At 33.0% G+C, this 27,053-nt stretch overlaps 8 protein-coding genes across 8 annotated transcripts; 4 read left to right on the top strand and 4 right to left on the bottom strand.

Moving 5' to 3' along the window:
• Positions 1-3,659: 3,659 nt before the first annotated feature.
• Positions 3,660-4,678, bottom strand: RO3G_06180 (uncharacterized protein; the record flags this gene model as incomplete). Its single annotated transcript, XM_067660770.1, has 6 exons — positions 3,660-3,670; positions 3,866-4,028; positions 4,077-4,224; positions 4,292-4,370; positions 4,424-4,513; positions 4,561-4,678. The coding sequence occupies 6 exons, from the start codon at positions 4,676-4,678 to the stop codon at positions 3,660-3,662; spliced, it is 609 nt and encodes a 202-aa protein (XP_067516871.1).
• A 3,177-nt stretch (positions 4,679-7,855) lies between these two features.
• Positions 7,856-9,634, top strand: RO3G_06179 (uncharacterized protein; the record flags this gene model as incomplete). Its single annotated transcript, XM_067660769.1, has 8 exons — positions 7,856-8,092; positions 8,152-8,220; positions 8,270-8,377; positions 8,432-8,804; positions 8,856-8,997; positions 9,050-9,341; positions 9,389-9,477; positions 9,526-9,634. The coding sequence occupies 8 exons, from the start codon at positions 7,856-7,858 to the stop codon at positions 9,632-9,634; spliced, it is 1,419 nt and encodes a 472-aa protein (XP_067516870.1).
• Positions 9,635-12,236: 2,602 nt separating this feature from the next.
• Positions 12,237-12,548, top strand: RO3G_06178 (uncharacterized protein; the record flags this gene model as incomplete). The annotated part of the gene is made up of 2 exons (XM_067660768.1): positions 12,237-12,332; positions 12,378-12,548. 2 exons carry the CDS (start codon positions 12,237-12,239, stop codon positions 12,546-12,548), a joined length of 267 nt encoding a protein of 88 aa, XP_067516869.1.
• A 46-nt stretch (positions 12,549-12,594) lies between these two features.
• RO3G_06177 (uncharacterized protein) lies at positions 12,595-13,062 on the bottom strand (the record flags this gene model as incomplete). Its single annotated transcript, XM_067660767.1, has 1 exon — positions 12,595-13,062. The coding sequence occupies one exon, from the start codon at positions 13,060-13,062 to the stop codon at positions 12,595-12,597; it is 468 nt and encodes a 155-aa protein (XP_067516868.1).
• Positions 13,063-13,383: 321 nt separating this feature from the next.
• On the top strand, positions 13,384-14,486 carry RO3G_06176 (uncharacterized protein; the record flags this gene model as incomplete). Its single annotated transcript, XM_067660766.1, has 2 exons — positions 13,384-13,696; positions 13,750-14,486. The coding sequence occupies 2 exons, from the start codon at positions 13,384-13,386 to the stop codon at positions 14,484-14,486; spliced, it is 1,050 nt and encodes a 349-aa protein (XP_067516867.1).
• A 4,751-nt stretch (positions 14,487-19,237) lies between these two features.
• Positions 19,238-20,198, bottom strand: RO3G_06175 (ubiquitin-conjugating enzyme E2; the record flags this gene model as incomplete). Its single annotated transcript, XM_067660765.1, has 7 exons — positions 19,238-19,262; positions 19,452-19,525; positions 19,583-19,620; positions 19,676-19,935; positions 19,985-20,030; positions 20,084-20,119; positions 20,183-20,198. The coding sequence occupies 7 exons, from the start codon at positions 20,196-20,198 to the stop codon at positions 19,238-19,240; spliced, it is 495 nt and encodes a 164-aa protein (XP_067516866.1).
• Positions 20,199-20,511: 313 nt separating this feature from the next.
• RO3G_06174 (uncharacterized protein) lies at positions 20,512-24,412 on the bottom strand (the record flags this gene model as incomplete). Its single annotated transcript, XM_067660764.1, has 7 exons — positions 20,512-20,901; positions 20,955-21,912; positions 21,960-23,180; positions 23,229-23,383; positions 23,435-23,592; positions 23,645-24,130; positions 24,187-24,412. 7 exons carry the CDS (start codon positions 24,410-24,412, stop codon positions 20,512-20,514), a joined length of 3,594 nt encoding a protein of 1,197 aa, XP_067516865.1.
• A 731-nt stretch (positions 24,413-25,143) lies between these two features.
• On the top strand, positions 25,144-26,738 carry RO3G_06173 (uncharacterized protein; the record flags this gene model as incomplete). Its single annotated transcript, XM_067660763.1, has 5 exons — positions 25,144-25,437; positions 25,506-25,869; positions 25,941-26,374; positions 26,439-26,539; positions 26,603-26,738. The coding sequence occupies 5 exons, from the start codon at positions 25,144-25,146 to the stop codon at positions 26,736-26,738; spliced, it is 1,329 nt and encodes a 442-aa protein (XP_067516864.1).
• Between the last annotated feature and the right edge of the window lie 315 nt (positions 26,739-27,053).

The raw sequence follows: 27,053 nt of genomic DNA, 5'->3' as shown, positions 1-27,053 counted from the left end.
AGACCCAAGTAGAATGTATTTTACTTTATCAAGGCTAGTTATAAAAGGTCGATATACAGAAAAGATGAATAGGCAGGCGATAAACGAACTGATGAGTGCTGTCATTTTTTTTTATTGTTTTTATGATTTGAAATAAAAAATGAAAAGATTGTTTGCTATTTAAATAGTTTTCAACCTTTTCTAATTTTACATTTCCCAAGAAAAAGTAAAATAAAGTGGATGTCTCCTTAATCTTCATTCACTCATCTCTTCTCCTGTTTGACCCCTCGCTATTGCAGGAAGATACAAAAAAGGCAAGCTCGATTTGCCTCATTCAAACCTTAGTGGAAGAGCGCTTGTTTTTTTTTTTTTTGTTTTTTGGTGAAAAGATGACAGTGCAAACACGCTGTTCTATTCTCAATTAAAGTTTTGCACAAAAGCAAGTAATTACATATTTCTCTCCTTCGACTTATCTGTAATGACGCACATATCGTTCATCTTATATTCCCTATTATTTTTCTTTAACACGGTGCTCCACTTTTTAGTTGAAGCTGTCCATTTGACTCGTCAATTGTCACACAGTACGGAAATTATTTTTGTACACCCGGCCTTAGTAAGTCTCCTACTTTTTTTTTTCTTTTTTTTTTTTTTTTTTTTTTTTTTTTTTTTAAAGATGCATGCAACAGCAATTACCCCCCAATCTCTATATTTTGGGTATACAAATATCTAAATAGTAAAAATATCGCCCATAGTTAATCGATCAAACAAGTTTTTTTTTATTCTATATTCTTGATTGACTAGTCTCATGATGTGTATTATCCATCTCTGTAATCTTCATTGTACTCTTTTGTACCTGTAAACAATAAAGCTGTCCTTATTTATTTGTAACAAGACGTCACTTGGTGATTCAATGTAAAGTGAAGAAAGCAGAATTTTTTTTGTCCTGTTAGCTATTCTCTCATCCCTCTCTTTTTTCTTATACCCCTAATCTATCTTTTTTATCTCAGTTTTGCCACCGTTTTGTCATAGATAATCTGATATATTGCTTATTTTATATATCTTTTGTATACATTATTCAACAAGGTTAATATTAGTTGAATAAATATTCAATCTCTTACTGCATATGAGTTGTTATTATGTTAACAAAGTACTGTTGTTATTGAGCTTCGTTCCTGAATATTCCTTCTTATCTGCGCTTAAAGTTTGCCACTTTGCGTATTTTAAATGTGCAGTAAAAGATTATTATGACTGAAAGCTTTATAAAGATAGAATAAATCTATAAACAAACTTGATCTTAATCATATCTCATTGGAATTGCTTGTGTTAAACAAAACAAAAAATATTCTTGTTGTATCCAACTGCAAGAAACCCTATAAAGAGGGATAAATCATAAGTAAGAAACACTTTAGCTTTACCCCTCATTTCATTTCCGCACTTATCCTGCTTATGGGTTTAGAGAAAGAGAGTGAAGGAGGATGATCTTTACGGGATTTAAAAAAGAGTTCGATTTCAACTTTCATAGCTTATAACAAATTTACTTTGAAAGCAGTGATTAGATGAAGAAAAAGGCAAGGTGGTATGGATCATAACTCTAGCTTTCACAGAGAGAGCGAGCGATTGTAGTTTACTATTCTTTTGATATAAATAAAGATGATTTCATCCATGAAAGTTTTTGTTTTTCAAGGGCAGTAAGTTTACAGTCGCTATTTCCCATTTTGCAAATCATCAAGCAACATGTATACGCGTGTTATGAAAATCAAATTTGATCGCATCTACTCGATTTTGCACAAACTTGCTAAAGACTATTTAACCCCATTTCTCATGTCAATGTACGTGACCTCTTTTGTTTATTATTTTGCTGTCCTCTCTTTCTTTCTCTTTTTTTTTTTTCCTTCTTATTTGTCGATCTGATTTGACATATAAACTTCTACTTTACCTTTTTTAATTGTGAACAAAAGATAGCTTATTTAAGTTTAGTTTCATCGTAATCAAGATAACAACGTCTTTTTCTTTCCGTTCAATCGAATCCAATTCAGACGTTAAACCTTTCTCGTGATTTATATGGCGTAAACAGAGAAGAAAGCTAAAGTTAGATCATGTTGCATAAATTGATGTCATTTTAGCTAATTGCTTAGCTATTCTTTTTTGCTGTATTGAATAGATAATATATCCCCTTTTCAAATCCGATATTAAACTTAAAGTTGAAAATCATGTTGAATCTTTTCATTTCGTTTTGGGATAGACAAATTCAATTGAATTTGAGTGACAATTTACGCGTTATAAATAGCCCACTTGAAATTTATGTGGCCTATCTTAACATGATCACGAGTTACAGCACATTACTGTATACAAGAGACCGCAGCGGATAGAAGGGGTTATAACAGCTTAACTTAATAAACAGCGTGTGAGGTAATGCATGAGCTTAGGGCTACAACATCAGAACACAATCGATTGTTGTCTAGAACACAGAAAGGGCATGACATAGTTCCCTATCGCACAGTTAAAAATTTATATTTCTAATTCAAGCAGTTTTTAGTTTAAAAATAGGAAAAAAAAAAAAAAAAAAAAAAAAAAAAAAAAAAAAAAAAAGGAATTGATACATCCTATCACATTCATAAGTTTGGTCTCTAAAATACTTGCATCTTCGAAGCCCAAGCAGTTACAGTATTGTATACAAACAAAATAAAAGAAACACACATACATACACATGTCTTTACTGTTAGACTCATGTACGTAGCATTTTTAGTAAAAATAAGATAAATTCACTAAACGTTGCTCTTTCTATCGGTCATAAATATAAAAAGGATAAAAAAATAAAACACATGTCATCTTATGCATCGAATCCTACTTGTTTAGGTATTTAAATCCAGGATCTTAAAGAAGTTTGCAATGGCATGATTGTTTATTTACAATAACGCATCTTTCTGGCTTACAGGGTATGCAACCTTAAGCACTCAAGAATTTGAAGCCAACATTTTTCTTAGAAAACTGTAGCACAAAGGAGCATCAAAACAAGTGTCGTTTTATGCAAAGAAGTACTACTTCTAATGCAATGCATGTATTGTGTCAACTGTAAAATGACCTTTTACTGTCTCGTCATATTATTAGTGTCTCTATCATCAATATTGCCATGACAGTAAGGAACTCATTTAAAACTTTTAGACACTTTCTTCTTCTTCTTCTAATGAAATTAATCACACTTCATTTGATGCACTGTCTAAAACATTGTACAATTTATGAGTATGAAATATATGCTTGAATTCATAGATTGTTCATGGAAAAAAAAAAAAAAAAAAAGCGAAAAGGTGATTGATTACGTTGGAGTTGTATCTCTTCAGGAATGATAGTTGATTGCTCATTTTATTTAGTGATAAGGTTCAAAAAACTAAAGTTGTATTGTTTTTTTTTTTTTTGTTTTTGTTTTTGTTTTTTTGAAAATATGAGCTCACAATCTAACACAAACAATCAGAATAGCATGAATAATAATTCCAACGGTTGAAATCAATCTTTGCAGTAATGTACTCATTCAAGCCATCATGATTATTTGTTATAATATTTCTTTTGGCAAATGCAAACCACAAGATAGTCAATCAATAGAAAATAATGATAGTACGATTGTGTTGGTGCTGACATGTTTACAAGATGACTTGATCAATAACTTGTGCAAAAAAAAAAATTGACTATTGTTGTGCTATTAATTAAATATCAAGATTTATTATTTAAAAACAATTTCATTTTCTAGAGGGAATAACAAAATTTGCCCATGACTTATCACTTCCCTCGGGCGCTTTAGGAATCAATCCAGTCGATGGGCGCCCTACGGCTAGCATAGAAAGCTGTTGCTGAAAAGAGGCCATATCAATCTTGTAAGGTGGATTGTTTTTACTGTCATTCGTTGTTTTTATGGTTGCAGTTTCGTGATTGGATACTTTATCCTGTCCTGTCTCAATCGATTTACATTCAGTAGTAGGATCGGTATAGTGGTGATGGTGACCAAGTTCTACACTGTTATCATTACATTTAATAACCTTTTGTATCTTTTCTGTCATCTAAAAAGATAGTTTAGTGGATTATTGTACGCCCAAAATATTCTTTACATTGGGTTGATTCTCAGTGATCTTGATATCTGAAGGATTAGGCACTTCTTCATTCTTTACCCATTTCTTTTGTTCATATTTTGCCTTTATCCATTTATCCATTGATCCATCTGGGATTTGTTGATCACCAAGATTTTCTTCCCAGTAACTAGCAAATAAAATAGTTATTTTCTTATCCACATCACACCTTTACAATTTATTTTGTTTTCTTTTACGCGTTTGCACGTTGATTACCCCATTGGATCATATTCTCAATTTGTTCAGGAACCCAAGTATCCAAATCGACTGACTTTACTTGAATTTTTGTTATATTTATGCACAACAACGACCCAATCCTCATTTATTACCTTTACTGATGTGCGTTCCCAGTGATCTGTGTATACCAGAACAACGTATACAAACAAAGATGCCTAAATTCCAAGATGCCCAACGAGGATCTAATAAAACTAGATGAGAAACTTGTTGAAAATGTTATTCTTTAAACCTTTTCTTTTGCAGTCAGCACAATTTCTATTATAAGGTTGTTGCAATAAATCAATTAGAATCTTTGTATGCTTCTCATTAGCTGCTTTATCAGCTAATCTTTCAAGTCTTGTCGACATTATATAACGGAAAAGAAAAAAGTAATCAAATCAGAACAAATATCTCAAATTTAGCAATTAAAGAGCCAATCAAATTGTTATATACAAAAATTAGGGGGTTTGTATAGTCCTTTTCTTGCTTAAAGCCAAGCAAAGTAAACATGTAAGAGATAACTAATGTAAAATATAGATGATATATCTTTTTAGCAAAGAAAATCACTGCTACATATAAACGATAAAAGTAATTTTCAAGCAAATTTTGGATATTCAATTGTTCATCATACAACTTTTTTTTCATCTACAAATCACTTTACAATATCTTGTTACAGATGGAACTGACAGTATGCACAATACCTCCATACCAAGTTGTCATAATCTAAACTTTATTCATCGTATTTCTTTATCATATTTTGTATTGCTATCTATTTTATAAAGCGTATTTTGAGGCTCTCAACTAAATCTTTTACAGATATTGTTTTAAAATTACAGACCATTTTATACAAGAATAAAAAAAATATCTTTATTTTAGGCAAACATACATGTTCATCAAGTTTACTTGAAACACAGGTTCATTGATAAAAGACGCGATGATTCAAATTGACCAGCTCAACACACCGTCTTTTATTTAAAAGAACTCAACATGAAAACAAAAGAAAAATGATTGCGGTTACGCAAAATCAATTAAGATTTACTAGGTTTTCGATCTTATTGTTAAAAACAATCTTTTGTCTCTTTTCCACATATTATCCTGTTTGATATAACCTATTTTAGTATACCATAACTTATATTTAAAACTATTTGAATCATTTTATTCCATTGTAGTCTTCACATAATCAACAACAATCATTATTTTTTTATTCTATTAACCCTTTTAAAAATATTAAACCGTCAAATAAAATATCCAATTAAAAAAAAAAGCTTACGGCTCGTTCAGCAAAGAAGGTACTGTAAGTCTAAATGAGTGTTCCAACCAATTTGATGATTTTATAGTTCAAGAAGTCAGTTTAGAAAAGTTGAGGGTATTATGGAGGATATGAGAGACATACCTGTTTGCCAATAAACGGATTTTTATTTTCTTTTGTTTCTTAAACTTTTATACAGCCGTCTTGCAGGATTGTCGATCCTTGGTGATCCTAACAAACACATTCTCAAACTTACGAAAGTCAGGCTAATAGAAGATGAGTTCTTGTTTATACAGGATTTCTAAAATGATTTACCGTTCATAACTGTGATTGATCAACTAGGAGAAATTAAACTTGCCAATGTTGTCAAGTAAATGAACCATTTCACTGTTACTCGATTACTTTAGATAAGTTTATTATTCTTTCTTGACAAAGAGGAGTAAGCAAAAGATCATGTTCAATACAGCCCAAAATAATTATCAAGTAAAATTGTATTGGAAGCTTTTATTTGTTAAAAAGAAAAATTTAAATTTACTATTTTATTACTGTCTTATTTTAGGTATTATATAAAACATATAAGCAAACCAAGTCTAGTTATCTTCTTCACTCTTTTGCAACCCATGCCTGTTGCTCACATTAGCAAGTCTATGCAGAACCTTATACAAAACTGTTGGATTCTTTTGGGTATAATAATTCACAACCTGTGAAAAGCACCCTTGCCATTCTTTTTTCTTGCCTCTATCTGTTATAATTATTTTGACTACTGCTGGTTATTGAATCATTCAATCATAAATATAAAAAACTCAAAGTGTTTCAATCTTCTACTTGAGATCATCATTTTGGTTGTATATGCCCTCTATCGCCGTCTGATCAACCTTCTTCCCTCATCTAAGCTCAAATCTATGCTGGAATATGTACGACCGTGTCATCAAACTCAACCGGCTTATCTGGCCTTGTCTATTGAATAAAAATCAATCTTATAATGAAATAGATGATTCAGCATCTATAGATGCCTGTTGCTCATTACCACAATGCATGAGTTACAAGCCTAAACCATTTTGGTTGTCTCTAATGCAACAGGTTCCACCGCCATCGATATTGCCACAAATACCAACATCCAAATGGTCACTTTTTTTGGAATCTGCCTGTTTTGTCTGAAAGCCGGCCTTTATGATATCCCCTATTCTACCGTAAACTCTATGCTCAGGTACTTCTCTCAAGACTCAACAGTAGCTCAACGCTCTTCACATTGCAAATTCTGCTGCACTAACATTCAAATTTTACAGTATCTTTTCTTGCACTTCCTTGCGAGATGGAAGGTATGGATAGATGTTTTCAATTGTTGTAGCTCACGCCTTACTTTTTCCAACACGATGTGTGTTCAACCCCCTAGTCTTTTCAGCAGTTTACCTTTTATCAACAGTACTGGCTTATGTATCCTCAACTGTGGTATTCTCTTGATTAGTTGGCGTACACACTAGAGATGTCTTATTGAGAGACTTTCTTTTATTGTTAAATAACTGATTATTCGTGTTAGGCCACAGTTTATCATCTTTAAAAGAGACAGGGTTATCCTTGACTAGCATGTTCAATCAACTACAGTCTGTTCTTTTTGGTTCATATCGCTCTCAGGTGTACAATTTCTTTTATATTTGTAAATGTAAACTAGACTATTTGTTTACAAAAAAAAAGCACATCTGATAAGATCTTGTTCTAAAACACATAGTTTAGGTTGAACTGTACTACGTTTACGGAAATAAAAGGAAACAGGTTTTAAAAGATAGTTTTGGAGATATATATATTAAAATGATTGGAGTTTATTAATAGGAAATTAGCAATGATAGAAACAGTGAATAAAAAGAAACGGGAGAGAGAGGAAGGAGATTGATACGGTGGCCCATGTTGAAATAGATTGATGGCTGAGGGGGCCCATGAGCTAATTATATAATAATATCTCACTTTTTAGGCTAAGTGTGAGGCTTAAGTTGTTTTTGAGATTTTATTTTCTAGGATGAATAGTAAGAATACTACCGTAAAAATTAAGCTTTAATAAAGAAAGACCTTGTTAATGTGATATAGTGAAGCATCTTTCTTTCTTTACTTTTACTTCCTCTTGCTTCCGTGACATTCTAAATATGGAAAGTGTACAAATAATATCAACTCAACAAGATTTTCAAAGACTAAACTGTCCGCTTTAGGTAAAATTACACACTTTAAAAAATAATAATTGAAGCCCTTTTTTGACGAGGCACATCTTTTTTCTTTTTTTTCTTTTTTCTTTTTATAATAAATAAATATGCTGAAAAATGAAACAAGACGTCAACGTAACGATTATATTGAACTGTCTGTAAAGAATGAAGACGATGAGCCTCCTGATCTTGAAGAACAAGATGACAAGAGTCAACAAAAAAAGGCTTTATTATCAAAAGAAGAGCGAGAAACTGGAGAAGAAAACATAGGCAGCTCCGGTGTTTATTTTGAAGAAACAGACAAGAAAGAGCCCGAAAGCCATGAAAGGACGCTTGCCATACAAGTAACATTAAAATACATGTACATGCGATATAAGCACAAAAAGCTTATGTGGTTCAATAGGCATTTCCATCATTAATCATCTCGATGATTGGACTTATCTTTGCTGGTGATTTAATGGATGAATTTCAGGTACAAAAAAAAATACCGATTCTGTTACTTCTTACTTATGAATATAAAGCATTGGAATATATTCTTAAATACCCCAGAATTATTTATTCTATTACCAGTTTTATTAAACCTTAAAGGAAATTTAGAAATGAATTTAGCAGCTCGTTTCTCCACTTCGGTACACAATACTAACATTGATACTTGTATTCATGTTCTGATAGTATTTCAATAGTCAAATCTGGGTGAATTGGATCATGGAGCAACACGTCGGTCTCTGATTATAGGCAATCTTTCTTTATTACAAGTCCAATCACTTGTGGCTGGTGCAATTGCTGGTGTAGCCTCATTCGCTCTAGGATTGATAACAAAACCCGGAAGTAATAATCCTAGTTATTTTGAAATGATGTTTATGACCGCTAGTGCTATGGTATCTGCTTCCTTTTCCTCTGCCATTTTGGGTGTGTTTATGTGCGCCTTGATTGTCCTTTGTAGAAAATTAGATATCGATCCAGACAATATTGCATGTCCTATGGCATCATCTACTGGAGATATTGTTACACTCATCTTATTAGCAGCATGTGCATCCACTCTTCAAGGCCAAATGAGTAAATAGAATAATAATTTGTACATATTTTTTTTTACTTACAATTGTACAGATACTGCTGTCAGTACAATTATTGTTACAGTCATGTTAGCCATGATCCCTTTATTTAGTCTTATTGTTTGGAAAAATAAGCATGTAAAGGAATTACTCTTTGCTGGTTGGACACCTATCATCTTGGCCATGGTCATCTCTAGGTTTGCTACTATTACTGTAGTGTTGTTATAATTGTATTAACGTTGAGTACAGTTTAGCGGGAATATTACTAGAAGAATATGTTGAAGAATATAAAGGAATTGCATTATTAACACCAGTATTGATTGGATTAGCTGGTAATCTTGGATCCATCTATGCTTCCAGAATCAGCACCTGTCTTCATGCAGAAACAAAAGAAAATTACAAGACAGTAGAATACACATTATTGCTCATGAATTTACCTGTTCAAGCAGTCTATATGTTTATCATTTGGGCCTTCAACTTGGGACAGTTACAATACAATTTTTGGTTTTTTGCTTCTTATTTTATTGTATCCATACTTTCGGTATGTTTAATCAAGATGCGCTTTGTCTTATACTTATATTATAATAGGCATGGATTTCATTGAAAATAGGCAAGTTTATGACAATTGTATTCTGGAAAATGGGATATGACCCTGATAATTATGTTATACCTTATTTGTAAGTGCCCATAGCATAAGTAGATATGAAATTTATATTTTATGTTAGAACGGCATCCATTGATGTGGTTGGAACCATTTTACTTGTAACTACCTGTGCAGGATTAACAACAACAGGCGCAACAGACATGGCAATGTCTACTTCGAGCAATTCTTAACTTTTTTTTTATTATAACATTTTTATACCATTGTCATCTATATACAAATTGCATTATATATTCACACATATAAAAACCTATATTTTTTTTTCTGCTTGTTTATTATTATTTACATTATTTAAAGCGTAGAATACCAAGTGGAACATTATCATCATCTTCCTCATTTAAAGATTTTGTTTCTATATGATCTTTTTTAAAAGTATATACAATATAAGTCGATGCATAAGGTTCCCTTTTAATTGTCTTGATCCTTTTCCTAGATTTCTTTGGTAAATAAACAGATCCCGGTAGATCGGGATCAAAAGGTACCCGTTTTATGTTATGCTCTTGATAGATGTGTGCTTCCAAATCTTGCCAAAATTTTCGAATATGCAATACATCACCCAATGCTTTTTTCTTGGTATTTGGTTGAAGTTTGTAACAGGTAATTCGATACAACCAAGATAGTGTTGTTGTAGTATTCGGTTCTATTCTCCGCTTATGAATTGTTGCCTTGTCATGGTTGATAGATAACCAAAATTTTGCCCAAGTAGCAAATTGAGAAATAAACTTAGTGGCAATTGGATAACTTGGTTTTTTATTATTAGAAAATTGTATTATATCCTGTTGTTGACTCGCCATGGTCATCATGAAAGCAAGAAAGAAGAAGAAAAAGAAGATTAAGGGTTTGGTTTGCTATGCCTTTTTTTTTGATGGCTGAATATAAAAAAGTTATTTCTGGAAACCTCCTCTATTCTTCCCAATTCATCACGTTTTTTTTTTATATCACAGCGGTTCGCTTTTTAAAGTTCCCAAATTTATGATAATATGTGAATGTGCGTGTGTTGTGCTATCATAAAAGTGTATAATCCCCTTCTTAGCTGCTCCTTTTTGTCTAAAATTCTGAACCCAAATAAAAAAGGGGGTTGTACAAACAATCAACCAATTAACACTAAATTAAAAAAATAGCTAAATATGGATCACAGTTCCTTTATTCCTCAGAGAGACGCGTTATATCTTTCTTTCTTATTTGCTTACATCCATCAAAAACCATGAAAAAAATTAAATACAAGAATGATACATATGATATATGTGCTTCATCCTTTGTTGCATTGTATAGGAAATAATTGAAATTTCCCAGGCATAAAATGCATGGCTATATTTTCATATTACAAAAAGTGCCATACTATTAAGTCAAAGAGGCAATTTAACTTTGTTTTTATACAAGGTAACAAAATGCGAAGTAAAAAATGTCTAAACCATTGCATACAGAGCTTTCATTATCATTATATATATATTTAATTTACTCCTATAGTCGATTCTAATGTTCCATAACAAGATGAATGGATAGAAATCCAAAAATATAAAGTAAAAGATAAGACTTATATCCTCTCACGGAAAGCTAAACCATAAATTTGTTACATAAAATGCGGATTGAAAGAAAAATAATAACGTAGGTAAATGCGAGTATGACAAAACTGTCGACAGGAAACTGAAATGAACGAAAAATGTATCTACTTTTGTCTCTGTAAGTTTTAAATTAGTTGATTATAGCCAAAAGACTAGTGTTACGATTCCTCTCAAAAATCAAAGAGGTCTTAAAAAATGACATAAGAGAAATTAATTGCGAAAGAGGAAAGATAAATCATACTGATGATGGTCAATGATTTTGTTGTTAATTTTTATGGAAACAAAAGCGGTTCCATTATTTTCACATTTAAAATATGTGTGTACTACAACATGAAATAGTGAAAGTGAGAATTATAAAATAAGCAACACAATATGTATAGATGAAGCCACTCTGTTATGTGTTTGCATAAAATTAAGTACTTTCTTTCTTTTTCTTTGCGATAAGTAACGTTAGCATTGTAAGTATAATACGTTAATCGCACAAGCAACTTGCACTAGCGTAACAAGTCAGGTCTTTTTATTGCCAATATGATCGAGCCTATTATCTCTGGCCAACATTTTAAAAACATGTTTTGTATTATATTCGATCATTGATCCCATCACATAGTTTAGGAGATAGGCCGACCAACTTTACGTAAGTATTCTATAATTGCAAGCATTTCAATTGAAAATATGATAAATTCGTCGCTGAAATGTATCTGGTACATGTCTTAGTATTTTTCAAAGGTTAGCCTATTCTTATTCAGTAATGAAATAAAAGGAAATTTGCAGTAAAGTTTCTCGTAGTAGACAAGGCCATTAAAATTTAAGACTCAAAAAGTAACTGAATGTATAATTATCTTTTGATGCTTTCATTCTTCATTTGTTTTTATCCCAAGTTTATTTTTATTGATATAAGAGCCTTTCTTTACAGCTTGATCCTCGTCTTATTTATAACAGCTATGATTTCATAACCTGATATGTTTATTTTTATGATATACGATTATAAAGCCAACTTAACAAGATACCATCCTTAATATATAAGATTGTACAACTATTTTTTCGACATCCAAAGTTTGACCATCAAGTTTGTATTGTTCCTCTGCATTTTGCATCAGCTTAAGTCGAAAGTTGACCAGAGCAATTTTATTGGATAAACGGGGTTTAGTTTGGAAAAGTAGAAATGCTACAAGGCACACATACAGTGACTTTAATTTCTTTCTGTACTGGCCCCATGTCAACAAAAGCAAAACTGACACTTGCAAGCTCTGTAGCTTTTTGTATTGCTTCAGTTACTGGTGTACATTATATACAAAACTCTGAAAAAGAAGTAAGCTCAAGTACAACCAAAATGAGAAACTCATTCTTTTTATAGAATTTAAGAGCAGGTGTTTTACAAGACGAAGAAAGAAGAAGAAAGAAACAAGAACAGCAAGCACTCAATATGAAAGAATTACAAGAACAAACTGAATTACATGAAGCCTTGCTAAAGACACAGTCAGTAACGATGCTGCCTTCAAATGATTCAGTTTCCAAAGAGGAATGATTTACAGATTAATAAAAAAAAACTTTTTATTCAGTAAAAAAAAAAATTAGGCACTTTCACCCTTTTGGAAGACATAGGTCAAGTGGCATTTACCACAGTATTGACGATCCTTGTGCTTGGCCATAAAGACACCAGCACCACAGGTGGCGTTAGGACATTCGCGACGAAGACGAGTAATCTTGCCAGATTCATCAACCTTGTAGTACTTCAAGATGGCCATCTTGACCTTCTTGCGCTTATGCTTGATCTTCTTGGGTGTAGTGTAGGTCTTCTTCTTTCTCTTCTTACCACCACCCAACAACTCGGCATTTAAGTTCAAGGTGTTGTTGTTGGCAATACCGTAAAGAGCAAGCTCGCCTTCGATAAGAGGCTTACCAGCATAGGACAAGCATTGAGAGTTGACAGGGAGACCTTCACGTTCTTCAATCAAGGACTTGACGGCAGCAACAGAGGTGTTGGAAGAGACATTTAAGGTAAGGGTATTACCTTCAAGAGACTTTACGAAAACTTGCATTGGTTCAGATAACTCGATTATTTTCAACGACTAGTTTGTATTAATTCTGTATTTTAGTGCAGAAAAAAATCTATTGATACTTTTATTAGGAAATCGGCTATGAAACCAAGATTCTCTCAACTCACCTTCCTCACTATCTGTTGAAGTTATATAAAGAAAAAGAAAAAAGCAAAAAAAAAAAATTTAAAATTTTTTTTACCGTGATTTGCACAAATCAATTTTCATTGGTTTACATTGATGACGCAAAAATTCACGTGACCAAGCTGAATCAAAAACGAGCGTCTTCACAATTCTGTTGTTTTCTTTCTTTTATTATTTGTAATGTTGCAAAAAGAAGGACAAAAGCGAAAACGATCAAGAAGTGGCAGTCGAGGTGTGGATACAAAAGATGATTTGAATTATGTAGATGAAGAAAGTGAATTATCTTCAGGCGATTTAAGCTCGAGTGATTTGGACCTTTCACATGATTTCACTACATATACGCCTAGAAAAAGAGGTAGACCCAAAGTTAATGAGAAAGCAGCACAAAATGATATATCACCACCGCTTGCAATTAATAATGGTAGTGGATATGTGAGTGAGATAGATGAATCAGGCGAAACAAAGATAGATAAATTTGGTAGACTTTTAGGAGGTAATAGAAAGAAACACACGAAAAATTAAAAAAGTATGCTCATTTGAATATAGGTCGTGAATATAGAGTGCCTGTATTTAATTTGCCAACACGAGGAGAGACTTTATATATGTTTTCTAAAGATCCAGCAGCATTACTTGGATATCGAGATAGTTTTGTGTTTTTAAAGAGAAATGTAAACTTAGTTAAAGTTCACATCAACAATGTCGAAAAAGGATATCTGGTTGATTCAAGGCAACTACGGTCCTCATTCCGTACACGTGAAATATCTGTGGTGACAGCAAGATCAGTTTTTAAACAATTTGGTCATCGCATCATTCGAAAAGGACGTAAAGGAAGAGATGATTACTTTTATACAGAAGAAGCGGATGAGCCAGAAGAGGATATACTGTCTGATGATGGAATGAAGAGACCAAACGAGAATAATATAAATAATAGATTAATATCTGCAAACACAACAATAACACAAACAAACATAAACAGTTTTGGTACGAATATGGCTACATTTAATAATACTGTACAACCAATAGCAATGTTGGGCAAAAATAGCTTACAATACGAAACAGCAAATCAATATGTGAATGAATTAAATTGGGTACACTGTGCAGCATTAACTGCACGCCAGTTTAATAGTTCATTATTTTCTTATCGTCGATCAAATCCGACTAATTATGATTTACTTACCAATGTTTATCAAATACCTAAAAATAAGCAAGTATTTAATGAAGAAAAACCCATCATCAAGAAAAAACTAGATAACAATACCCAAAGAAATCCTTTTACTTATTAGAACTACCTTTTTGCTCGCATTATAGTCATATAAAAAATCATTACATTTTTTATGAATTTCTTTTTAATTGTTCAAACAAATATTTAAAGTAACAGCGGGCTTTTTTTAGTCGTTTGAAAAGGCACGTCTTTGTGGTTCTTTTTTTCCATTAACCCTAAGAATATCACAGCATTATTTTTAAGGAAGATCATGTCGACAACTTAGCCTTCATTACACAATAGCTTCAACTGCATCTTGAGTAGTCTTTGCTGTTTTATTTTCTATTTTTTGGCAATGTCTGAATTTGATTCATAGTTTTTAAATGACAATTACGAAAGAAACTATGGGCTATGATACTATCGATGCCAATTGAAACATGTCCTAACTCTCATCAAGATTCAAAATTATATCGCAGAGTTCCATCATACCATTAGATGCAAAATATATTTTTCAACGTTTTGTTCAAATCTGTGATCAAGACACATAGAAATCTATTTAAAAACTGAGCAAAAAAGAAGTGTTATACAGCAACATATGAAAGTAAGCTGATTTAGAAGGGCTGGCTGACACAAATAAGTCAATTTATGCTTTAATGTCATTTCAAATTTCTTTACCAAATTCAAATCTCATAGCCATCTAGTTTTGTGGTAATTATGTAGATGATGGCGAGTTATTAAAAGCGGTCGTACCCAGCTTAAATAACACTGACGATAAAAAATGAATACTATACTTGTATAATAAAATATAAAGAGCAGATAGAGTTCGCAAGGATTAATACAAGATAATGCTGTTTAAATTTTTTGCTGTCTTTTGCAAAAGGTTCCTAAAATGCTACAAAAATTGAAATAAAAGCACTTGCTGCTTCAAAAAGCATTAAGGTATTCACTTGAACTGAAGACATTAGAACTATTGAATGTAAAATCCCAGGTTGTTTTTTTGTGTAATAAATCTCTTCTTCAGTAAATCAAATATTACTGATGTTATTAAAATGGAGCACAATTCTCGATTCCACCATATAAATTGAAATATAGATAGCGTACATCACAATCCTCCATGTTTTTCTTCTCTCAATTTTTTATCTATTATCCAAAAAAAAAAAAAAAAAAAAAAAAACCAAAAGTAACCGAAAGACTTTGTCTACACATAAATCCATAGTTTATCAAGAAAAAACACGTACACATAAAGTAATATAGATTAAAAAAAGTGGCTATATATAAAAAAGCATTTTATTTTATCTTTAGTTTTACCTTCATGATAGCTTTATCTATGTTTCGTAAAGATAGGCATATTTCCATAAATAATCTCGCGGAAAAGTTGACAATATGTCTCTTCTACTTTAGTATTTTACATAAATACACCTAAGCTTGAAAGAATCGCCCTACAATCAACGAGCACTTTATTTTAATCAATATATTAATATAATAAATTTATAAAAATACAAACTTATGCCTTTGTACGTCCGTCAATCTGGCTTGCAGTTCATAGTACAGTTGTTAGTTGATAACCTTGCGTATTTAATTCCACTAGTCAAAGATCCTTGTGTATATTTATATATTTTCTTTTCTAATCATGTTGATGTTCTATACAGAACATTGAAGAGCAGGAAAATCTAAATAGAAGTGATGCTCTATACCTACTCCTTTAATCTCGAATTCCACTGGCTGTTTATTTAATTTAGAATTCTCTATTCTGACTTTTCCTTTTTTTTATTTTTTATTTTTTGCTAAAATACTATGAGCTAATTTCGCATATACCAATTTAGTCAACTATAAGATCTAATTACTATATGCACGGCCATTTTTATGCGGAAACAAAATATAATAAGATCTAAACTACTTGTAGTTGCAGTGTAAATTTGACTCTAGGATACAACGGCCAAAGAAGAAGACGTTTATCATGGTGATTGTGATTGAATTTTTTTTATCAATATATCTTCAAAATGGATTGATTTGTAAAGCCTACTTGATCTTTTAAAGGAATATTTCAATTTTTTAAATAAAAGCTATAACCCTGACTCAAAGCACCCATCTTTTTCTTTTTTTTTTTTCTCGTGTATTTTGCTTTTAATAAATAAATGCGTCTTTTTTCATTTTTTTTTATTCGGAACCACATTTTCTCTTTGTTGGTTTGTTTTTCTTTTATTCAAAAAAAGGTATTTCTATTAAATAGACTGTAAAGCTTACTGTTATTTCAGCTTTACTAGTATCAAACTGAAGTTGCTTCATATTAAAAAAGTAGCTTGCATTTATAAATAAGACAAAAGTTCAAGATAAAGCATTATTTTTTTCAAAGTACATCATGCAATTTTGTTGAAACTACTATCATTATTTTGTTTATTTTTTTGTCTATTTTTTTTTTTTTTTTTTTTGGGAAGGATCCATAATCTAATAATACTCTTGAACCTCCCCCTTCAAAAAAAAGAGGAAGATCAGCATAAGAAGAGGATGAAACAGAGAGACTATTCTTATAAAAAAAATTAAAACACATTTCTCCAAAAAAATACTTGTGTTCTTAAATTGTAACGTTAATATGACATGATTATGCAGCAATGTTTTATTCCCCTTTATTTAAACTCATTTACTTAAAATATTTTAATTTTTATTACATTGTTAAGTATCAAAAAAAAAAGGAATTCAATTAAAAACAAATGCAAAGAAGTGTGTTTATACTAACAAAAGAGATAACAAAATCAAATTTGACCATGAGCAACTAATATTAGAAAGCTTCAAAAGGCAAATTGTTAACAATAAACTTAATTTTACCCACACACAGGTTTAGGTTGGAATTACATGTGACTCTCTCACCGCTCAGTGTTGAGAATGAAGAATTTATAATCATAGCTTTTGAAAAAATCATAAATATTGTAGTTTTCAACGAATTTTTGTGTCAACTGTTTCTTTTCAATTTCGGGCACCAAGACTTTATTTGTGTGATAATCATTCAAAAATAACTCCAATAAGCTTATTACCAAATAAACCTAATGAGACTTCACAAAATAATACCAAACATTGCTGATAATAGATATTAAGATGATAACTAATATTTTGTTGAATCTTTTGCATAAGAATTAAAAACCCATTATGCTTTGCTGTTCAGAGATATATCACTGTTTACAAGAAGTCACAGACAAAAATTCTCTATCCACATGATCAGACTTTGCGATGGGTCTCAAAGGTACCATAATCGCCGCATACTATCATATACATCTGAAAATTATCTTAAAGGATTTATGGAAGTAACATTTTATTAGCTATGTAGTGGCCCTTAATTTGAAAGCTAGTTAGACCAAAGACAACTGGCACATTATTGAAAAAAAAAGTTGCCAATCCAAAAGCTAGTGTCCACCATATTACGCACAGTTGAATTTGATGAAATTATATTTACCACGAATTATCCGATTGACTCCAGTCCTACTGCTATTACTACTAAGACACAATTAACAACAACCAGCAGCTCCAACAACAGCAACAGTACAAGCTGACATGAAAAGATAAAGAAAATGTTGCTGCAATGTACTCGTCGTTCCCAAGAAGCAGTATATGAAAGTTGAGTATTAAAGTGTCACCGAAAAGAAGATAGAAAAACTTGTTCATTCTTGTGCCTACAAGCACCTTGTCCACTCTCTTATTTTCAATCTTGGAGATGTTGTCTGATCGAATGACTTTTCATCTGAAGGGTTGGCTGAAATTAAAGCTACAATCCAAAGCCTCTACCAACTTTCCCAAAAAGAAACAATGAAACAGAATAATAGTTTTGAATTCAAATACTTTTGCCAAAGATTTCAAGGCTATTTATATTAATTTGGACAGGATTTAAGATAAAATGATAAAAGACAGTAACGATCGATATGGTTTGATATATACAAGGAAAAAAGTATTACAAATTATCGTTAGCAGTAGATTATGGAGGTTAAATTGGAACTTGGTTGTTTGAAATAGTTATGCTTATCAGGTTTTATTCTTATTCAAACTCATTTGTAAAGTTTTAATCCAGAACAATAAGATACAATATTACAAAAAAAAAAGTGATAAGCGAATCAGATACAAAAAGAAGCTGTATAGACTAGATAATGAATTGGATAATGGATCATATGATACACCAAATAAAAAAAAAACAAACGGAATGAACATCAATGTTACTAGAGAACAAGCAATACGCGTATTCTTTTATGAGGAATTTAATAAATCCGACAAACCAGATTGTGAAAAGAACTGATGAATTGAAGGACATGGAACTTTGCCATGAAAAAGGCCAGTAGCAGCTTATTTTTATTTCTCTCACATTAATGAATGCTTATACTTTCGATATCATAAAAATGGTATTTTTATCTGTAGGGATGCATTTGGTAACTGTGAATATTACCATAACAAAATGATAACATGAATAGTTATCACTCAGTAAGTAAATTTTATTGACTTTATATGATCTCATGGCCTCTTTACTAGCTTAATCTTTTAAATCCTGATAGTTTTGACAGTGCAAATAGTTTATTATAAACACTTTCGCTGTCTCTCTCTCTCTCTCTCTTTTTTTTTTTTTTTTTTTTTTTTTTTTTTTTTTTTTTTTTTATCTCTCAAGTTTTCATTTTTTTGAGAAGGGAGAAATAGTGAGATATACCTCTTTCATATCCAGTATTCAATAGCATGCCATTTATTGTATTTTAAAAAAGCAATTACTTTACAAAAGACTAAACTGAAATTAAAAACATAGTCTACTTAGCACTGAATCTTGTGCAGCTCTCATCAATATCGTGAATATTTTAAGCACCCTTTTCACTTAGCAGGACTCTCATCTAAACTACAACAATCAAAGTTATTTACGTGTCTATTGATTTATTCATTCGATCGCAAGACATTCTTATTATTAATCCGAGAGGCTTTATTTGTTTGTTATAAATGGTGGTTTAGAAAATAGATATTTGTTCTCTTGTGTTTGATATTCTCATCAATCAACAGATACAATATACACATACAAGTATTTTTTTACTGTAATCCTAAGGTTTTCAATGCATTTTCTCGTACGATTTGATTATACAGTTCTCTGTCTGTTCTCCATATTTTCTATTATATGAAAAAAAAAATTAATCAGTTTATCAAAGGTGTATGCACAAAGCTTACACAAGCATCCACATTAGCTCCACTCTCATCATTGGGTTCTATAAACAGTGATTTAATTCCTCTCATAGACTATCAATCTTCTTTTTAACTTACCAGCTAACATACTAACTACACTCAATAAAATCTTTTCAACACTTTGAACAGGACTCCATCTTTCTGAGCTACTTTCATACATATTTGGATCATCTCCTGGTGGATGTAATATAGAGATGCAAACAGTGCCGTTGGGATATACATTTGGATGAAAGAATTCACAAGTAAATTTCATTGTAGGCGGGCTCAATGGATAATCTCTTGGAAAAGTGAGTGTTGCTGGAAATAATCCTCCCTCAAATGGTGTGCCTTCAGGTCCACTACGTAAAAAGTTAAAAACTACAACTATACTGTCATTATAATATTTACGCAATTAATGCTTCCCATTCAAAAAAGTTGTTTTCATCAATAGGACCTGAATAGAGCTATGAGTAAGTTACAAAGTGTATTGCTTTGTTAGATTTTTACCTGCAGTAATGCCTTCAGGTGCATTAACAGTCAGCTCTATTCCAAAAAAAAAAAGAAAAACAAATGAGTACTAAAAATAAAATAAATCATTTGTTTTACCTCTATATTCAGTCATGAGACGCTTTAAAGCAGTTGCTCCTATTGTTCTATTTCCATTCATTTGATTTTTTAAATAAAGTAAAAAAAAAAAAAAATAGTTTGGTTTGAGCCAGTTACAGATATATTGAAATTCGAATTTCTGATTGGATAATGATATTCCAAAATCAGGTTACTTTACCAATAAAGGAGCATATAACATATAAAGTTGACATATTTCGTTTCTTTTATCATATCCGGCTATTCTAATGATTTAAAATGTATGTTTCTTTATAGTCGGACAAGAGAGTCTTTTTTTATTAAAGTGTTTTATTTTTTGTACAAAATCCTTATTAGAAACCAGAACGAATACGCATATCTTCAATTTTCTTTTGAACATCCGCTACTGAACGATCAAGCTCTTCGGCAATCATACGCTTCTTTTCTGCAGCTAGTGTATTGAATTGTTCACACAAATCACCATCAATAACCGATTTGACAGGAATATAATAACTTCTATAAAGTAAATGATCTCGTCCAGCAAGTGGAGGTGCTTCCGCACGCATGTGCATTTCAAGCATTTGAAAGAATTCTACATCTTCTTTTGATAAAAATGGAACATAAATAGAGATAGCACCAAGGAATGATGTCGTCAATACAACTTCTCTGCCTCCTGATAAAAGTGTAGTCTTATGAAGTGATGTAATGATATCTCCAGTAAAGTATTCACATAAACTGTCAATCTACCATACACAACTGAATAAAATGACCTCAGCCTTATAATATTCAAACATACCTTATTTGGAGCTCCTTGAAGGTAGCCTTTTTCATGATAGATTCGATTACCAGTTGTATCTTCATCTACTTCACGAGATATCGATCCAGGTAAACGAGAGACAAAAAAATTACCAAATTTATCTCCACCGGCTACAGTCTCGTAATCTACCATTGTAGAGCCTGTCATCCATCGAGGAATTGTATCATCGGCAAATACAACAAGTCGGTTATCTGCATGCTTATATATAACATAGTGAACTGATTCTTGTACATCTGTAGCTATAACTCTGTGGCCTTGTGTGTGCAGTGAAACAATGCAGTTGGGAATACTCTTTGTTTCACACTTTCTCAACATTTTCTTTTTACCAATGTCATAAATACGCAATGATTTGCCTGCGCCTACCAAAAGTCGACCTTGGAAGGCCAACATTGCATAAGGAACATCATCAATGGGTGTCTTGTGAATAAAATGAAGACGGAGTTGCCCTTGTTCACCTTGAACAACTCGGTAGACATGCAGGTAGCCTGAGGTGCACGAGCGAGGAGAAAGATTCACATTTTGACCCGTACCAACAATCACAAATTGTTCAGATGAGTTTGTAGCGTGAGGATTCTGGCGGAACTGGACCATGGCAACACTGAACGCAGCTTCATTGTCTTCTAACTCAATAGTTTCCAATGTTCTACCCTCAAAAGGTTCTATAAGACGAATGCAACTTGCCCATCTTCCAGCAGCGTTGCGTACATGGCCAAATTGAAGTGGGTCAAGGTTAGTAATGTCATCGTCGATTTCAAACCCTTCGTTTTCCTTTTCTATGATTCCCTTGGCTTTCTCACTAGGCGAGAATGTTGCATGGTCGCTTTCAATAACAACAAAGGTGCGTGTAGGTGCATGAAGAGCGAATTTTCTAGGCGTGTATTTTAAAGGAATAGAAACTTGATTAAAGATATTACCAAGTTTTTCTACTGTAAAGATTCTGTACAGCAGTCAGTCTGTAGTACATTTTTCATTTGTTTTATTTACCTTAATGTATTTCCTGCTACTGCTACTACACCTTCAGGACATTGTTCAGTAACAAATGCACTACCATGTTCCAACATTTCGTAACTGAGAGGCGTCAAATAAAGTCTGTTCTGGAAAGTGTAACTGACCCATGGTTTAGTAGACAAAGCCAGAACAGCAGGATGACCTTGAATAGATATTCTAAATAATTTTACGCTCTTGGCACCAATAAAACGAGCACGGGTATCGGATAATTGACCGGTAATTGTATCAAGAATAGTACGAAGAAAGATACCATTGCTAAGACCAATATTCAAATACTGAGTGCCATGTCCTTGCTCAATACCAGTGTCCATCATTTCAATAATACACAAGCTAGAGGGAACGCCTTGAAGCGCTTGCATTGAGATTGGTTCCAAGCATGAATCAGGATCAAGACTCAAGATACGAACAGTTTGATCTTCACAACCAACAGCAATATAACGAGCTCGTACACGGCCCTCAGGCACTTCTCCCAAAGCCAAAGTTGTAATATATGCAGACATCTGTCTATGCTCTTGATGTTCATTCAATTGTCCCATATTGTCCATTTCAAAGTAGACAATCTCTCCATTTGAAAGAGCAATGGCGATCTGTCGGCTATTGGTAGCTGCTTCAACAATGGTTTGACCTTGAGGAGCTCTCCATTCATTAACACGGCGATCTGCACGAATATGACGAATACCGTGGGGATGGACCTGAACAAGAGCATCTTCGCCTATTTGTTGAACGGCGAGAGTGGGTGCATTGGTCAAAAAGCCAGTATCAGTGACTTCCTCAACTGTTTCACCAATGGACAAGACAAGTGTCGCATTAGCAAAAGAAACAACGATATAGGCATGATATTGGTCATCTGCCCTCAATTTGGTAGTCCATACAGCACTTGGGTTACCTGGCAACTCACTCACGGCAAGCTCTGCTGCTTCAACACCTTGATTCAAGATACGAAAGGTAGATTGTGCACCTCTACCACAAATAGCATAGATACGAGGGGTTTCTTCATCTGCCAAATTGAGCACTTTTGATTCCATCAAAGGCGCCATCGACTCCAATTCATCTACAAGCGAAAGATTCTTTAAGGGTCGTGGTTTGAAGTAAACTAGAGGTATTCCTCCTTCGTATGTCTCCTGTTCCATATAGACTGCAGAAGAGATTTCTGCATCGTCATCGTCATCCCCAAGGCCTTCAAAGAAATAATGGCGACTAACAACACATTAAAAATCAGCATAACACTTAAATTTTCTCACTTACTGGTTGCCGAATTCACTTGCTGCAAAGAGGAATCCACTTTTTAAGATAGACAAAGAAATGGCGGGAGGAATTGTATCAAAATATTTGATTGTCAAACCTTGAACGGTACCCTGTACATGATCCATGGTCACCTTATATAAATCGCCTTCTTCAGACTGTAATAAAAAGAAAAATTGCGTCTTTTTATCAACACGCATTTTATGTACAGCAGAGGCAATGATGATAATACCTCTCTTTGGATCTTCTAATGGTTGAGCACGACGAGGAATAGGAATGCGAAGTTCTTCTGCATCAGGGTGCTTATAGGCAATAAAGTTTTCTGTACAAACCAAAACACCAGAAGGACCATCATTTCCACCGGGTACTATACAGACAATGAATATTTCTATGCTTTTACTATCTTTTTTCAAACTAACCTGGCACTAACAGATTAGCTTTACGATCCACAACATCACTCCATTTTCTAACAACGTGATTCAGACCAAGATCCAATTCATAGTAAGTCAGAATTTTTTCTGCATTTTGCGCGGCCTCGCCTGTTGAATCAGTATCAGCATCTGCGTAATCAACCTCAAGACAAGCAAAGGTTGGGTTTTCAAAACCGACATCCACCGCGACAATGTGATGAATGATGGCATGGCTTCTGTGAGCTTCTAAAGGAGAAGATATAGTCAAGTTGGCGGCAGAGTCACGATTGAGGATGTAAACTAATTTCTGCTTTTCGGTGGCACTAATCATTACAGCTCGACCTTTAGGATCTGCAGTCAAATATTGCCCAGGTACAATACGACGACATCCTGTTTTTCCGTATGTTTCTTGATGTACCTTTTCAAATATGTTCTTTACTGGATTGTATTCCAAGATTACAATGCGGCCAGAGTCGGAGCCGACAACGATGAAATCTAGTAATGCGTAAGTACATTACACATACTCAATACACGTCTCGTTAAATACATACCTTTGCTGCCACCAGTAAGACGAAATGGAGCAATACTACGAATTAATCCAAAACATTCGTGAGAAAGGATAGTGTGTATTTTTCCAGATGCTGCGTCAGGTTTTAATAGCTCTAAACGTGTTTGTCGTGCTACAATAATTTCTTGCTGTTTAGTGCCAGAAAAGTTGCCGTGAATTGCCTGGTTAATAGCTGTTGTTGGACTTATCGTAAGGTTATATAAAAACATATTTGTATTGCCTTTTTTCTTCCTCCTCTCCAATTAGTTAACAAAAAAAAAAAAGAGAAAAAATAAAAAAATACAGAAATACTCGTCTAACGTCACTTTATGAACCCTCTACTGGGATTTAAATTGTGGCTTATAAATTGCACAAAAGTAGTAGCAGGAAAAATGCATTTCTTTTTTTGAGTAAAAATGTCAAACATTAAAGTGTAATAAAAAGCCAGAACACTGTAAACACTCATTTTATTAACTAATTTATATCAATAATAGACTTGTTACTGGCTCAACAAATGGAAAATTCGGTGAATTGTTTACAAAGGCAAAACAGATTCATGAAAAATACGGCCCATTTGATGTTCATTTGTGCATTGGTGACTTTTTTGCTTCAGATACAGAAAATGAAGTTATTGAAGATTTAATAAATGGAAAAATTGAAGGTAAATGGGCTATGGATTAACTTATCATCTTGCACTGTTTTTGACTTGCATAATCTAGTTTCTTTAACTACTTACTTCATTACTGGAAACACGCCTTTCCCTGCACGCATTCAAAACCACATTGAAACAACCGATGGTGAGGTTTGTACCAACCTTTATTATCTTGGAAAGCGAGGCATCTTAACCACAGCACAAGATATGAAGATTGCCTTTTTATCTGGAACTCAACCCACCGACGATAACTCGACAAAGTTGACTGAATATACCAAGGACGATATCGAGAAATTATGCCGGACAAAAATGCCTGCTTCATCACCACCAGGCATTGATCTTTTGTTGACTTGTGAGTGGCCAAAGAATATTAGCGAGTCGCCTGTTGCTACTCTGGACGAGTCAAAGATGTCAGTGCATACGGCTCAGTTAGCCGCCGCTTTAAAACCAAGATATCATTTTGCAGCATCACAAAACCTATTTTATGAAAGGGAGCCTTACAGAAACATCAAAAGTGGATTGGCCGGTCCTGATGAAAGAGAAGCAAAACATACAACAAGATTCATTGGTCTTGGAGATGCTTTTAATACAGACAAACAAAGAGTAAACATGTATATGAAAGAAAACAGAATAGAGTGACTAACATCCGACTTCTTTTTTTTTTTCTGCAGTGGTTTTATGCTTTCAACTTGACTCCTATGACACAAGTCTCTCTTGAAGCATTAGAATCAGTACCGGAAAACACAACTGACTGTCCATTTACCTCATTACTTGGCAGCAAGAGAAAGCATGAAGACGAAAACAACGGATCCTTCTTTTGGGGTGAAGAGCAAAAACGTACAAAGATAGATGTACCAAAAGGCAACTATGTCTGTAGACGATGCAATGTTCCTGGACATTACCTTAAAGATTGTCCTGAAGCTTCCAGTCAACCACCCGAAAGCTATGTATGTAACATATGCAAACAACCTGGTCATTATATCAAGGACTGCCCAGAGAGAAATCAGCGACGAGCTAATTATGAGCAACCTTCATGTAAGAAAAAAAAAAAAAAAAATAGAAGAGAAAAGGAGACATCATCTCATTTTTTATTTTTTTTTCAATAGTGGATTCATGCTGGTTTTGTTTATCTAATCCCAAAGTTGAAAAGCACCTTGTGGCCTCGATAGGAAATGAACTTTATGTGGCATTAGCAAAGGGCCCCCTTTTTTCATCAAAAGATGAAGATTGCAAAGTACCAGGTTCAGGCCATGCATTGATTATACCAATAACACACTACCCTACCTTTGGAAAAATTCCTTTAGAATCTCAAGTTGAAGTTGTTGCTGAACTTGAGAAATACAAAAGTGCATTTAGAAAGATGTTTGAACAATACAATCACAGTTTGCTTTCCTTTGAAATCTCGAGAGAATCCTTCAGAGGCATGAGCCATGCACACATCCAAATTGTAGCTATTCCAAATAGCAAATGCGATATTGTAGAGCAGGTGGCAAGAGAACAAGGGGAGATGTTGGGAATGGATTTTACTGATCAAGTACCTGTAAGATAACCCATTTTATAATATGTTTATGATTGATTCATTCATTCGTCCTTACAAAACATAGAACAATCCAGAGATCCCTTATTTCAAATTGGATATGCCCAATGGAAAAACTCTTGTTCATATCATAAAGCCCAAGGAAAGATTTAATTTACAATTCGGCAGGTAAAAAAAAAAAAAAAAAGCAGTAAATAGACAGTTGGTTGTACTCAACTCTATTCCATCTAGATTGGTTGTCTCTCATATTTTAGGAAAGCCTGAAAGAGAAGATTGGAAGACTTGTCAACAAACAGAAGAAGAAGAAAAGAAAGAAGTCGGGTTGTTTAAAGCTGCATTCAAACCATTTGACTTTACCCTTCAATAAATCAGGTCACACATCCCCACCTTTTTTTTTTTTTTTTTTTTTTTTTCCTTTTCTTTTCTTTTTTTTTTTTTCCTTTTCTTTTCTTTTTTTTTTTTTCCTTTTCTTTTCTTTTTTTTTTTTCCTTTTCTTTTCTTTTTTTTTTTTCCTACTAAATATGATCTTGTCTGAACCACTTTTCTCAACTGACAAGGAAAATGAGCGTATATACCCCATCATTGCTAAATCTAAAGAAGAAATTAAAAATCAGTTGGATGAACAAGCACGAATAAAAAGAGAGTTATTAAAGTTGAGCAGTGATGATCCACTAAAAGAATT

Source organism: Rhizopus delemar, genomic scaffold (genome assembly GCF_000149305.1).
Source record: "Rhizopus delemar RA 99-880 supercont3.4 genomic scaffold, whole genome shotgun sequence".
Taxonomy (NCBI): domain Eukaryota; kingdom Fungi; phylum Mucoromycota; class Mucoromycetes; order Mucorales; family Rhizopodaceae; genus Rhizopus; species Rhizopus delemar.
Note: the sequence above shows the minus strand (reverse complement) of the source record. Positions and strands in the feature narration are given on the sequence as shown.